General features: G+C 46.4%; 1 protein-coding gene across 2 annotated transcripts in view; it reads right to left on the bottom strand.

The window, feature by feature from the left end:
- APP1 (aminopeptidase P1) overlaps positions 1-13194 on the bottom strand; it is a 109345-nt gene that overhangs the window by 43515 nt on the left and 52636 nt on the right. For both annotated transcript variants that reach the window (XM_087698528.1, XM_087698527.1), the window contains 4 exons: positions 11084-11150; positions 9788-9922; positions 9509-9589; positions 9310-9364 (listed from right to left, as the gene is read on the bottom strand). In XM_087698528.1, the coding sequence (XP_087554654.1) occupies positions 9310-9364; positions 9509-9589; positions 9788-9922; positions 11084-11150 (338 nt within the window). The remainder of the gene's footprint in view (positions 1-9309; positions 9365-9508; positions 9590-9787; positions 9923-11083; positions 11151-13194) is intronic.

Raw genomic sequence — 13194 nt, 5'->3', positions numbered from 1 at the left:
CTCTCTCTCTCTCTCTCTCTCTCTCTCTCTCGTGAAGAGGTTCTAAGTACTACAAGTTACAAGGTCATGGCAAAGACGCGGAGGAAATTGCCATATGCCAGGGACGTAAGTCCTCCCTAGAGAGCAAATCAGAATGCTAGAGAAGATCTAACTGCCAATACAAGAGGCCCTTAAGCCTCGCAATATGCCGCTGAACATTATAGGTGGAGTCAAAAAGAAAAGCATTCCGAATGGTCTAGTTATGCCAACAGCCCCAATATCGAAGAAAGTGATACATAAGCTTCATATGTGGCTGTGCCGGAGTGGGGTATTTGGGCTGCCCAAAAACCCAATCAAAGGGGCGCAGGGTGAAACCAACCACCCCTTGCCAGACAGCCGACAAAAATAACCAGACTTTCTTAGCGATGGGGCAAGAAATAAATCGGTGGCGGGCGGATTCCACAGTAGTGGTGCAAAAGAAACAGTTGCCATTGGAGATTCGTCGCTTGGAAAGAGCTGAAGCAAGCGGAAGACTACCAATCATCACTCTCCAAAGAAAGACTTTATATTTGAAGGGTGTCTTGTTCAACCAGCCCTCCATCACAGTTGCCCTCCACCATGACCGGGATTTACGCAATCCCCATAAAGCATTCGCTTTAGTAACTAGCCATTGATGATCTTTGATCAGAAGATGATACACTTGGTTAGCAGAAGCTTTGCTTAAATTCAGCCGCACGCATGCGACCAAGAGATCCAGAAAATACCTGCATGCAATGAGTCTTCTTCCATAGCATGAAACGAATAGACTGAGTAAGAGCATTCAGAGTCGTAGTAGTCCAAGGCAACAATGGCAAGAAATATGTGAGCATTGGCAACATAATTGTCTGAGCTACTTTGAGGCGAACATGGAAGGGCCAGGCCTGAGACTTCCAGTACATAAACTTAGCCACCATTTTCTGAGAAATCCACTGCAGAAGCTGCTTTGGGGGAACATCAACACCCAAAGGGTACCCAAGATGCCTGACAATGGAGCCACGAGGAACAACCAGACCCTGCCAGTCCAAGGACTGCAAATCCGACTCGGTGCAGCTTAGAATGGCTGATTTGAGCGCATTGATACGAAGGCCGGACGCCTGACCAAAGAGACCCCAAACATCCAATGCTTTTCGAAGGTTATCCTTGTCCGCACACAAAATCATAAAGCTATCATCCGCCAGGGATTGGCTAATGAAGTGCTGTCCTGTAGGAAGCGACAGTCCGGCCAACTGAGAAGAGGCTGCCATATGAGATAACATCGAAAGAACTGGATGTATCGCAAGGGCAAAGAATAGAGGGCTCAAAGGGCACCCCTGTCTGACAGAGCGGGCAAGGATAAATGGCTCAGTAACACCTCCGTTCAGCATGACTCGCGAAGACGCCGCAGCGCTAATGGTGTAGATTAGACGAGACATGCAAGCACCAAAGCCCATAGCAGACATAAGTTCAGCAACGAAAGACCAGTCCAGATAGTCAAAAGCCTTTTCCATGTCCAGTTGAATCAGTACTACCTCCTGATGAGAATGCCTTGCATAATCAATTGCCAGTTGAGCATTCAATACATTGTGCAGAATATTTCGGCCCTTAATGAAACCATACTGGAGAGGGTGCACAATGGCAAGGAGATGCTTATGGAGCCGATTCGCCATTACTTTGGAAAAGATTTTGTACATTGAACCCATCAAAGAAATTGGGCGCCACTGTGTCAACTTAGATGGCGAAGGAACTTTTGGAAGCAGTTTAATAAGTCATTCTTTCCATGAGGAAGGCATGATCCCCGTTTCCCACACCTGCTGAAACAAAGCCTGCAATGGTTTCGCCAGTTGGGTAGCAAAAGCCTCAAAGAACTCATTGGTGAGACCATCCCAACCCGGACTTTTATCCTTGGGCAAGTGTAACAAGACGTCCATAACCTCTGCCTCACAAATATCTGACTCCATAGTAGCTTGCATGTCCTGCGGAAGCTGATTGCAGACCAGGTCATAAAAAACCGAACGGGCCTGAGTAATTTGAGCTGAAGGTGGAGAAGAGAAACCGAGAAGGTCGCGGAAATAATTCCTGCACATATGCACAATAGCCTGCGGATCCAGGATAAGGTGGCCTTCTACATCCTCGAGTCTGGTCATATTCTCTCGAGCAGGAGAGGCATGGAGAGCTCGAAAGAACTTATGGGTCTGACACGCACTATCTTGCAAAGTCTCCGTCAGATGTTGCAATTTGGCCTGCTGATATGATTTCAACTGGAACTCTTTAATAAGATCAGCCACCCGCATGGCCAGTGCGAGCAGAAATGCATCATCCGGAGTGTCCACCAACAGAGAACGAACCAAAACCAGCAGGTCCTCCACTGCCTGTCGACGCCGCCGACAAAGAGAGGCATGATAGATCCCATACTGCCGAGCAACCCGCTGCACATTAGAGAGCAATCGTTCAAATGACGCAGTGCCCTGAGAGGAGAAGTCCAAGAAGAATCTGTCAATCAATTGCTGCATATAGCCCTGAAAGATGGCATGCTTCAAGTAAGACGAGTTGAAACGCAAAGGGAGTCTCTCCAGAAATTGCTTGAAAGGTGCAATGGGTTGTGCAAGCAGCTCGAGCTGCAGAGGGAAATGGTCCGACAAGGCATATTGCTGCAACACTTTTATTTCGAGCATCTCGGGAAGAAAATCATCATTCTGCATGATATAAATACGGTCCAACCGCGACCATGTTGTTGCATACTGGGCAGAATGGAAAGTAAACCCTGTAGAAGACGGGTGTAGCCAGGACCAGAGATCTTGCTTAAGAACAGCAAGAGCCAACTCATGCCACATACGACTTTCCGGCGCATCCATTACCGAATGCTCCGATGTGGACTGGGAAGAATCAACACACATATTGAAATCCCCCATGAAGAAGCCCCGTCTGCCAAGTGACAAGGAGGTCTGCAAAGTCTGCCAAAGCTCCCAACGAGATAACGAATCATTCGGAGCATAGAGGCCAAGTAACCATAAGATTTCCCCTTCGAATAAAATTTCAATCACCAAAAAGCGGCCATGAACATCATTTTTAATAAGAACAGGCTGATATTTGTCATGTACAATCATGAGCACACTCGAATAATGCATGGCCTGTGTCCCTGCATAGAACAAACGAAAGCCATGGCAATCCACAACTTTTCTGGCTTCACCGTGACTCTTGTGCTCAACAGCGCACAGGACATCCCACTGATTCTCATACAATACAGTCCACATGGCATGTTGCTTGTGTCGAGAACAAATTCCTCGCACATTCCACGTGGCTATTTTCATGTGTATTCAAAACAAAATCAGGTACAAGGCACAGCTTGCCTCGATTTGACTTTGTCGGCGAGAATGTCCAGGACTCCCTCGTCCAAGAAATCTGCCAACACCGCAAAAGAGTTCTGAGGACTAGATTTGGAAGTAGACGGCATATCTGCTGGCTTGGGGTTGGAACGGGGATAACGACAGTCCCATGGGGTAATGACGTTGCCTCTGGTATCAAAAGCCAGCTTAGCAGATGGACCCTTTGGACGATCCGAATACATTTTCCTGGCGGGCTGAGGACGGGGGGCAGAGGAAACCATAACAGGAGCAGAGCGCTCGAAAGACAACATTTCCTTCCTGCGCATATATGTACGCATGGAATCTTGTGAAGTAGTAGGCACAGTATTCTCCATGCCAGCAACAACCCTATTGCCTTTTTTTGCACGTACTTCAACCCAATCAGTGGCACGGGAATCCAGACCCGAAACCTGTTGTTTACCTTTGGCCAGAACTTGAGGCGGGTGAATAGTATCCAGCGACGGAGCATCACACACCATATCTTCCATGGGCGGCGCAACATGGCCAACATTTGAAGTGTGTTGCTGCTCCGGGCATTCGGCCATAAAATGCCCCAACTGTCCACAAGAAAAGCAATGTCCTGCAAAATTACCCCATTTCAAACGAAAGTGTAACGGATGCATGCCAGAGCAATTGAGGCGTAACCAAGCAGGCCTTTTCCTTGCAGTGTCCCATAACATACATAAGCGGTTGCGATTCACAACCCTGAGACTGGGAGGGACCAGAACAGTGCCCACAGCGGCCATAGCATCCTTCAATAGTGGCCAATAAACAGCCGGACAATTTTCCACTTCTACCCACACAGGGCATTCACGTTGCAGCAGACGGTGAAAATCTGCCATTGGGCGCCATGGAACCACATGAACCAACCGGCGATCAAAAAACAAAGGCAGTTTAGACAGGAGAGCAGCACGGTGCGTCTCAGATTTCAACAGAACCTCAAAAAAACCTCGGGACCCAACAAAAATCTCTTCAACACATTCCCCTTGCAGCAGACTGTGCAACCACTGGCGAATACGGGAAAGCAGCGGGATTCGACCAGTGAAGAAGAGTATCACAGCGCGATCATAAAACACCGAAAAGGAGCGTAGGACAGTTTTTGGGTCCACGGTGGCTTCCAGAACATCGTCAGGTGCAGAGTCAGAAAAGACTTCCTGATTATGTTGAACATAATCGCCAAGCAGAGTGTTGGCAAATTCCAGCAAATGCTCCCAGTCAACATCCTGAGAGTCCACAGAATCCGAAGCAACCTGAGCATAGGAACGATCCTGATGAACACCTATCTCTTCCGAAGTATGCTTGGTACGTTTACCCACAGGCTGGATGTCAGGACCAGGGGGCATCTCTTCGGTGCACGGAACCATATCCTCAGGTTCCTCAGCATCAGAATCCGGGCCAAGTGCTGCCACCATTTGGTCTATGAAATCCAGATCCAAACCAGCCATCGTGTATCACGATCTGATCTCGAAGGAGGACTGATGCACGGTGGATAGCGGGAAACGCAACCTTGTCCTCCGCAGTCGCGATCTGTCCCAGGAGGGCGCGCGGCACGGCACAACCCTAATAGTGCAGGGGCAGGAGGGTGGAGCACAGGGCGGGCAGGCGATGACAGAGGGGGACAGTCGAAGTCGCAGGGCAGGGGCCAGGCGGCAACCGAAACCCTTACGCGCAGGGCGAAAGGACGAAGCTCTCTCTCTCTCTCTCTCTCTCTCTCTCTCTCTCTCTCTCTCTCTCTCTCTCTCTCTCTGTGTACAAATCAGTGGGCACTCTGGCCGAGACGCTGCCTTTCTGATGACTGTCGAGCTTAGGGTTTACAGCGGCTGGGCGCCTCTGCAGAAAAGGACAAATACGAGCAAGCGGACCCGCGAACAGCAGAACAGTCGAAGGAAAATGGGCGTCTGCAGACGTGGCAGCGCAACTAGGCAGTGGCAAGGCGCGACAGAAGGCGGGACGAACCAGAAACGGTGCTCAGGACCGGGACGTCAGAAACGAGTGGACTGAAGGGAAACGGTGGGGACCCCAGTCCCCCAGGATTAACGACGGACGGGCGACAGCTTGTGCTGTCTGCACGCCGGTGGAAGCAGCCGACAGATGGCAAAACGACGCAGGCGGCAGGTCGCGACAAGGCGCCATTGATTCGGCGTTTTTGTTGTTCTCTCTCTCTCTCTCTCTCTCTCTCTCTCTCTCTCTCTCTCTCTCTCTCTCTCTCTCTCTCTCTCTCTCTCTCTCTCTCTCTGTGCCAAATCTGCCAGCTCGAGCCGGAGACAGAAGAACACTACATATGCACATGCCCAGCGTACTACTAGATCCGAAATGCTTCCACTGCCTGTTCAGAGCAAGATTCGGGCCACTCTCCAGAGTGATGGATTTTAAGGACCAGAGATGCCTTGGGCTCTTCCTGCTGGAAATACGGCGCCACACAGACCACCTTCTCTAGACCTCGGAGCAGAGACAAGGAGCTGCCCAACGTCTGCTCACAGAATTCTACTGAGACCCAACTACCATCCCCACCCTTGAGCCCCCACCAGCCCCACTGACCTCGTGGCCGCGGGGGACCACTCCAGCCATAGCCAAGGTAAGAAGCAAAGCCCGGCGCCCACGCCCAACCAATCCCCTGCCCCTACAGGAGGGACATGTCGAGGATACAAGGGATACTACGCCGCCATCGGAGGGCCATGCCCTGCCGATTCAGCCTCTCGATGTTAGATAGACCCATGCGGGACATTTTAGGATGACCAAGCTCCATGAGCAGTTCCACAACATACTTGGAACACATATGAATTGTACCCAGCCTATGTACCACCTTGTACCTACTCGATTAGTTTATCATGACATTAGATGGTAGCTTTACTGGGACCTGGAGAGTTTCCCAGACATTTTGTATGTAACGTTTTAGTCACATAGGCCTCCTTGGCCTTTCGTAGACGTTAATCTCTCTCTCTCTCTCTCTCTCTCTCTCTCTCTCTCTCTCTCTCTCATGAGGACGTGAAATTTTGAGATGCTTTAATCTTGTAGATAACATTTTATTAAGTTATTAATCAAATGTGCAAGGTTGTTTAAGCACATGTGACGCACATGGCAATTATTTCATGGTATTTTGGGGTCACTATCAGAGCTGACTTCTGACTTGGAGTTGTACTCACAAACCTCACTAGATGAGATTGTCTCCCCTAGTGGTCATAGCTCTGGGCTGACTCCACTTCAAATAATGATGTGGTGCCCGACTCGACTAATCTCACTTACTCATAGTCCACCATCTCTAGGCATTCTAGCCAAGCTCAATCACAATCTACCTCGACAACTCCTTTATTTACTCTAAACGCATTGATCTCTCGAGGTTTAGAGTCTACTCTAATTTGGTCAATTACACTTCCATCCGTGTCATATTCTATGTTCTGCACTTCCTCTTCCCTTTCCTTCACTGATGGAATAGCAGTCTTCGTACTCATCATTGGAATCCTCATACTCAAACTATGCATTGTTTTCAAGGTCCCTGTTCTCAATCTTTTTCTCACTGATCATGAGACTCTAGTTGTATAAGAGGTTTAGGTCATGCACCTTAGTCTACGAGCACGTTGACTACGAGTGTCACGAGTATCTGCTGCTATAAGCTCTCTATAGAGCTCTGCAAAAATCATCTCCTTCTCCTCCTTCACCTCCTGATGTACACTCGGAAGAGTGTCGCCCATCAACTTGAATGTATCAACATTCATCTACACAATGCACGTAAGATTGTAAATGTTAAAGTCTAAATTGTAAAGTATAAACTTCAAAGTTCAAAGTTTAAAACAACCAATTTTAAATTTTATGGTTAAGTGTCTAAACTTTACCTACTTTTTGGACTACCCATGCTCATCATAGCCCTCTCATGCGTAAGTTAGTGCGGCAATAGACTAGCCACTCTAACTATCGTGTGCTAAGCTGATTGCGAATCTTTATGTGAATAAGAGAATAGGCACCCGAGGAGCAATCCTGGGCAAGGATCCTCATGGCTAAGGGCTGAAGGGTCTCCAATGTGTATCCAAAGTTTTGCCACCAAAATAAAGGCTTCACAAGTGACTCTCTCCTCCAACACGTGGGAGAAGAAAAAGCCACATGCTCTCTCTAATCTACATAACATCCTAGTTTCTCCAACACTGGATTGTGGTCATCCACAGGAACCACACGAGTCAAATAAGCAAGCTAGTCCAAAAGGAACTCTCTATCATCCATGACTGTCGATGACTTGTAGGCCAGATGCACCAACGCGGCAAAACCATGGGCTTATGCACCCATCTCCTCTCTACTATCTCTAAAACATGTGCACATTGTGTCTCTATGATCACTATACAAGCCATAGTAGCAAGGGAACGCCGTTCCACCCCCTTGGGAACGTGGAAACACGTTCCACACCAAAAAAATGCCAAATGAACAAGGGAATATTGCGGGGGAATGCTTGTGAAGGGGAAACGGCTAGGGAAACGTGGGGGAACATGGAGGGGAATGTGGGGGAACGCTGCGGGGAGCACCTGTGAAGGGGGAATGGCTGGAGGCCCAGCCGTACTCCCTTGATGGGCATTCCCCCGCAACGTTCCCTTATTCCCTTCAGTTTTTTAAAGCATGGAACATGTCCCCACGTTCCCAAGGGGGTGGAATGGCGTTCCCCTGCTACTATGATATTAATGCTCAAAAGCCAACATTGTTCTCTTGTATGGAGACAGATTCGCAGAATTGGGCTCGCAGGGAGCTATGGTGGTCGAAAATGGTGACAAAGATGCCTTTAACCAGTTAGGGCTAACTGCTGCTGTTGTGTGGTAGATAACAGCAAAAAAACTTGATGGAACGTGAGAGAAAGAGCTCCTTTTATAAGTTAAAGAAGGCTTTAAGTCTAGAGGGGAAGGTAGGGCCGCACATGACAAATATGCAATCACACATCATGAAATTGGACAACTGGAGGGGTATGTCAGATCAGTTGTCCTCTCTATATGCATTTGTAACTTTCAGCCTACATGTGCAACTTGGTCAACACCTTTAGTGCAAAATCCACACAATTCCTTGGCAAAATTTACTATTCTCGTTTGAAGTTAACATTGATCACATGACTTGTGCCCATCAGCATAGATTCAAGTATATAGTTTGAGTAACTTGAGACATGCAGGGCTTTTGACAACAAAGAGGCATAGTTGTAGAACTCGTGAAGAATCCAGTGCTCTAGCAATCTTATAGATGGAGAGGTCATATGAACATATCCCCAATGGCAGGTATTCCTTATGACTGGTCATTGGTGTACTTCTTAAAGAAGATCATGCATTGGCAGGGCCACCTTTTAGCTGCATCCATAATGGTTGAAGAGTTGCCCCATGCTTTCATATAAAATTTGAGTTCAGTGAAACCATCTTGGACGTAAGCAACTGCTATTCACGTGCTTTAGGTTTTCTCTAGGGAGGCATCCATATTGGACCCTCCCGCAAGTCTCATATATCTGTAGCTTACAAATGCAGGGATTTTGGAACCTCATATTTCGCTAATTATCATTATTTCTCTTTCTCGATTGGTACTATGCTCTTGATGTCTATTTGCTGTGAGTGGCCACCCGGTAGCTCATTTTGCTGTATTTCTTGTGTCTTCAAATTCATGAACCAGCCACTTTACATTGCCTTCATTTGCCCTTGTTTATACTTTTCATTGCTCTCTTTCTCCCTCTTAACCTCTCGGACCCCATCACACTTTCCATGAGAACAGACCAAAGCATAAAAACAAGAGCACAGAAGCAGTACATCGAGAGAGGAGCTCCTCATATTGCTGTTATTAAGTGCAAAGAGCAGCAGCAGCAGCCCTTAATTTGCTGGCTATAGAAATTTAGATAAGACAGAAAAAGTAACTACCCTTAAATAAGCCTGAGAAACATAATGTCATATGGTATGTCACACAATATTCAGGACTGAAAATGTTTCTTCCAAATGATCATTACCATTGGTACCGTTTGGGAAAATAGCTGTGTCCAAAGCTATGTGACCTTTGAGAACCTGCAAGTTCAATTCAGTATCACTTTTAAGTCCTCATGATTCCTTGCACGAGCCTCCAAACCTTCCTATATGAGTAAAGCTACTAGCAAAAATCAAAGTCAAAGCAAGGCCATCAAGTATAATTAAGAACATAACAAATGGGACCTGAGTATAACATGTTTTTTCATGTTCTGATGGTCTACCAAAATGCACAGTGCGAGTAATATCGGTTGTCCCATCCAAGTACTGTAAGCACAAAACAATCACAGACACCAAATTACATGTAGCTTCACATGCTTACTAAAGGGGATGTAAGAACATACTTCATGATATCAATGGCCAACTTTCAGCACCTACAACCGCAGCACACACAGCGGCATGTTCTGCCAAGAATTGTGCATCATTGTGGATTGAAGTGGTGTGGAGGGATTATCTTATAAATACCTGGCCACCAGAGTCACAAAGGTAAATACAATCTGGCTGCATCTCAGCACATGTCTCAGCCTTGGGGCCATAATGGATGATGGCAGCATTGGCACCCACTGAAGATATAGTCTCGAAACTGGGCCCCATAAAATGCTGTTTAATAAAGTAAACAGTGATATCTCAATGCCACTCTAATTTTAGCAGTCACTCAGAGTATGAGTACAAAAACTGATTGATTGGGAACGTGAATATATTCAGAAAAGTCAAGTCACTAAAAGCAAAATATTTTGTATCTATTCAGCTACTTGAAATTTTCTTTGAAACAAAGTGCACAATTGAACCAATGAAAAGAAAGACGATAGAAGATTTCACAAAAGCAAAAGAAAGCTTGTTCTGGTAAACTAGCATACCAAGGATCATAACTGTTTCCCTTGCCAGAAAACATTAAGTATTTTACGATGTAAACTAAATCTTAAAACTGTGCTCCCCACAGCACAACCTCAGGATCTTAACAAAGTAATAATGTTAGTAGTCCCCCCAGGAAGGCTTGCTACCATTAAATAAACTAGACTGAAGGCATTTGCAGTGTTTTGTTATTCATTAGTACAGACTTTTCCATAAAGAAACCATGTAGGACTTTTGTCTCATTTTCTGCACTTGATAAACATGATATCAAACCCATGTATCTTATCTATCCTCCTACATATTACACTGTAAATTCCTTGTAGATCTTATGCTCAGGTAAGAATATTTGCCCCATTTGATAAAGATAGACGCAGTGCAATAAAAACAAAAAAGCAACGTCAAATGCAAGTAAAAGTAAAATAGTAAACCCTCATAAAAGGTTAGCAAAACACCATCGAGATTCATTTGTTATTGTAGATGTTGTAAGTTTTTGCATCATTGTGAGCTAAACATGAACAAATCAGCCTAAAACTTAGAACTCCAGATTCCGTGTGCACTAGGGGCAAACTTCTCCATACAAAACAAGCACTGTATTTTATTCATCAAAACTACCACTTGTTCCAATTAATTTTGCTAATACTGCACAAGGAGACTTAAATACTAATCAGAGCTTTGTCAAATAAAACTTTGTCATGTTTTCCAATTGCTTGCTTGTTATAAACCCCAAATATCGAGAAAAGAGAAGCCAGGAAGAAAATGCACAATACAGTCTTCTAACATCCAAATTCACATATTCTCTAGTTGATTTTCTAGCAATTCCAAAAAGCTGACTGGATCTCGTTAAGCTTAACAGTCTTGAAAGAATAAACACTCATCATAAATTAGAGGCATTAATATTCACTGGTAAACCTGTTGCTCTGCACGGAATTCTTCCAATTTCTCACTCACTGTCACTTCTGTCAGCTTTTCAGATTCCCTGTGAAAAGTTTACCACCCAAGTGAACCATTGCTTGAAAGTCAACAAGCTCTCATAACATGCCTTCTAGCTTCAAACAACAACACAATCAAGCTTTAAACTTAAGAAATGTTCGAGTTGTAGAGGTATGAACAATTTTTATTAAAAATGTCACAAGGACGAATATTATCACTACAAGCAATGATATCTATTTGCTTACTTAACCAGTTGCCCCACCCCTCTCCCATGTGTGCATGCACAAGTGTGTGTGCACGTGCGCGCGCGCACGAGAGAGAGAGAGATGGTGGTGAGCGAGAGAGAGAGAGAGAGAGAGAAAGAGAGAGAGAGAGAGGTCTGACAACTGCAGCATGCCACCCAGTTAGGGTAAGCCCCTGCAGAACCAGGTCCTGTTGGCACCCAACAGCAGCCATAAACACAAGCACAACCTCGGGACTGCAACTATACAGGCCTCGCCTGGCTGCAGTCTGCCACAGTCACACACTGCACCTGTGTTCCAAACAGGCACAAAGAGAATCATGCAGACAGAGGAGAAAAGCATGCATCTGCTGCCCTGCCCTGTGCACCTCCAGGCTGTGCACCTCTGCGCAGGCAGTGCAGGCCTGTTTTGATCACCTGCAGGGACTGTGCAGACCCTCAGGACCACACCCTCGTGATACACAGGACTTTGTATTCATGATATCGAAAGATACAACATTGAGGCACATCTCAGGACTACACCCTCATGACGCCGCACATGTGAGGGTTCAACTGAGTATAGGGAATCACACGTAGAGTGGAAACCAAGCTGAGCTCAGAGTCACAACTACTCCCTATATAGGTGTTTCTGGCTCCTACGCCATGGTATAGCTACAAAGCCCATACCCTTACACTCACCCCCACTTAATGAATTGCTGTCCTCAGCAAATAAGGGTCGTTTCTTGACTCATTCCAGGGTCTTAACACAGCTTATACTATCAAGTTGGTCAATGTCTTTCGGTCTAGGACTGACTCCCTTAGCGGGGTCTTAACACAGCCTTTGCTATCAAGCTGGTCAGTGTCTGCCGCACTACGACTTGGGGGTCTTAACACAGCTTATGCTATCAAGCTGGCCAGGGTCTGACTGCCCATCTAGACTTAGTTCTGTTTATTGTTTTTACATTCCAATCCACCCTCGACTCAATTACATTTGAGGAGTGGAGGCTTCATAGTCCTAACTTTGCTTATGGCTTTGCATGCCAAGCTTTGTAGGTGCGATCCCAAGTTGTCGCACTGTTGGGGTCAAGACGTGGTCGCACGGTTGTTGCCATGTTGTGCCACACCTTAAGGGAGGCAGTCCATTGAGTTGCTCTGTGCGCCGGGCCTCCCTTTCTTTGTGCCGTCACCTTGGTCCTTGGGGACTTGGGTCTCTTGGTTCGTTTGCCAAGACACTTCGCCCTCATCGCCAAGTCAAGTACTTGGGCTGTTTTCTTTGGCCTCTTTGCCGGATCTTTCTTGCTTGCTTTGTACTTAGACAAGCTGGTTGGTTCAGCTTGCCTTCTCACACGGAAGGTGCGGTCTTGGTGCATGGCACCTCTTTGGCTCTTCTTAGCCTCATTTGGAGTCGAGGTTCTTGGCGGGAAATGGACTAAGTCGTCACACTTAGACAGGATTTTGGTTTGCGGAAGTAGAGGTATCCTTGAAGCGCTTGGGGTGATGCCCATCTGAGTGGTGCTTGGTGTGTCATGGATCCATAGGATCCGGATGACAACTCCTTGCACTACTTGCGGCCTGAATGCCAAGATCTCAATCTTTGTTAGCATTGAGTATGGTCCCAACGGGTTCCATAGACCAAAGACATTCACCTTAAGAGTGAGTTGGAGAGTTCTCCAAGGCTCAACTAGCAAGGTTCCCTTCCATGGCACTAAGTTACCTTGGCTGGACCATATTGCAAGCAATCCCTCATGCTCTCCCTTCTTTGAGGCTTTGTCCTCTGAATCATTCTGTCCAAGCTCATAAGGGTTTGCATCTTCGGGCTCAAAGGCGTAGCCAATGACTCCATTGCGAAAGTGCACTTGGTTCCTACTTT

Source organism: Lygodium microphyllum, chromosome 18 (assembly GCF_053477565.2).
Source record: "Lygodium microphyllum isolate KBCC chromosome 18, Lygodium_microphyllum_v1.1.10, whole genome shotgun sequence".
Lineage (NCBI taxonomy): Eukaryota > Viridiplantae > Streptophyta > Polypodiopsida > Schizaeales > Lygodiaceae > Lygodium > Lygodium microphyllum.
Note: the sequence above shows the minus strand (reverse complement) of the source record. Positions and strands in the feature narration are given on the sequence as shown.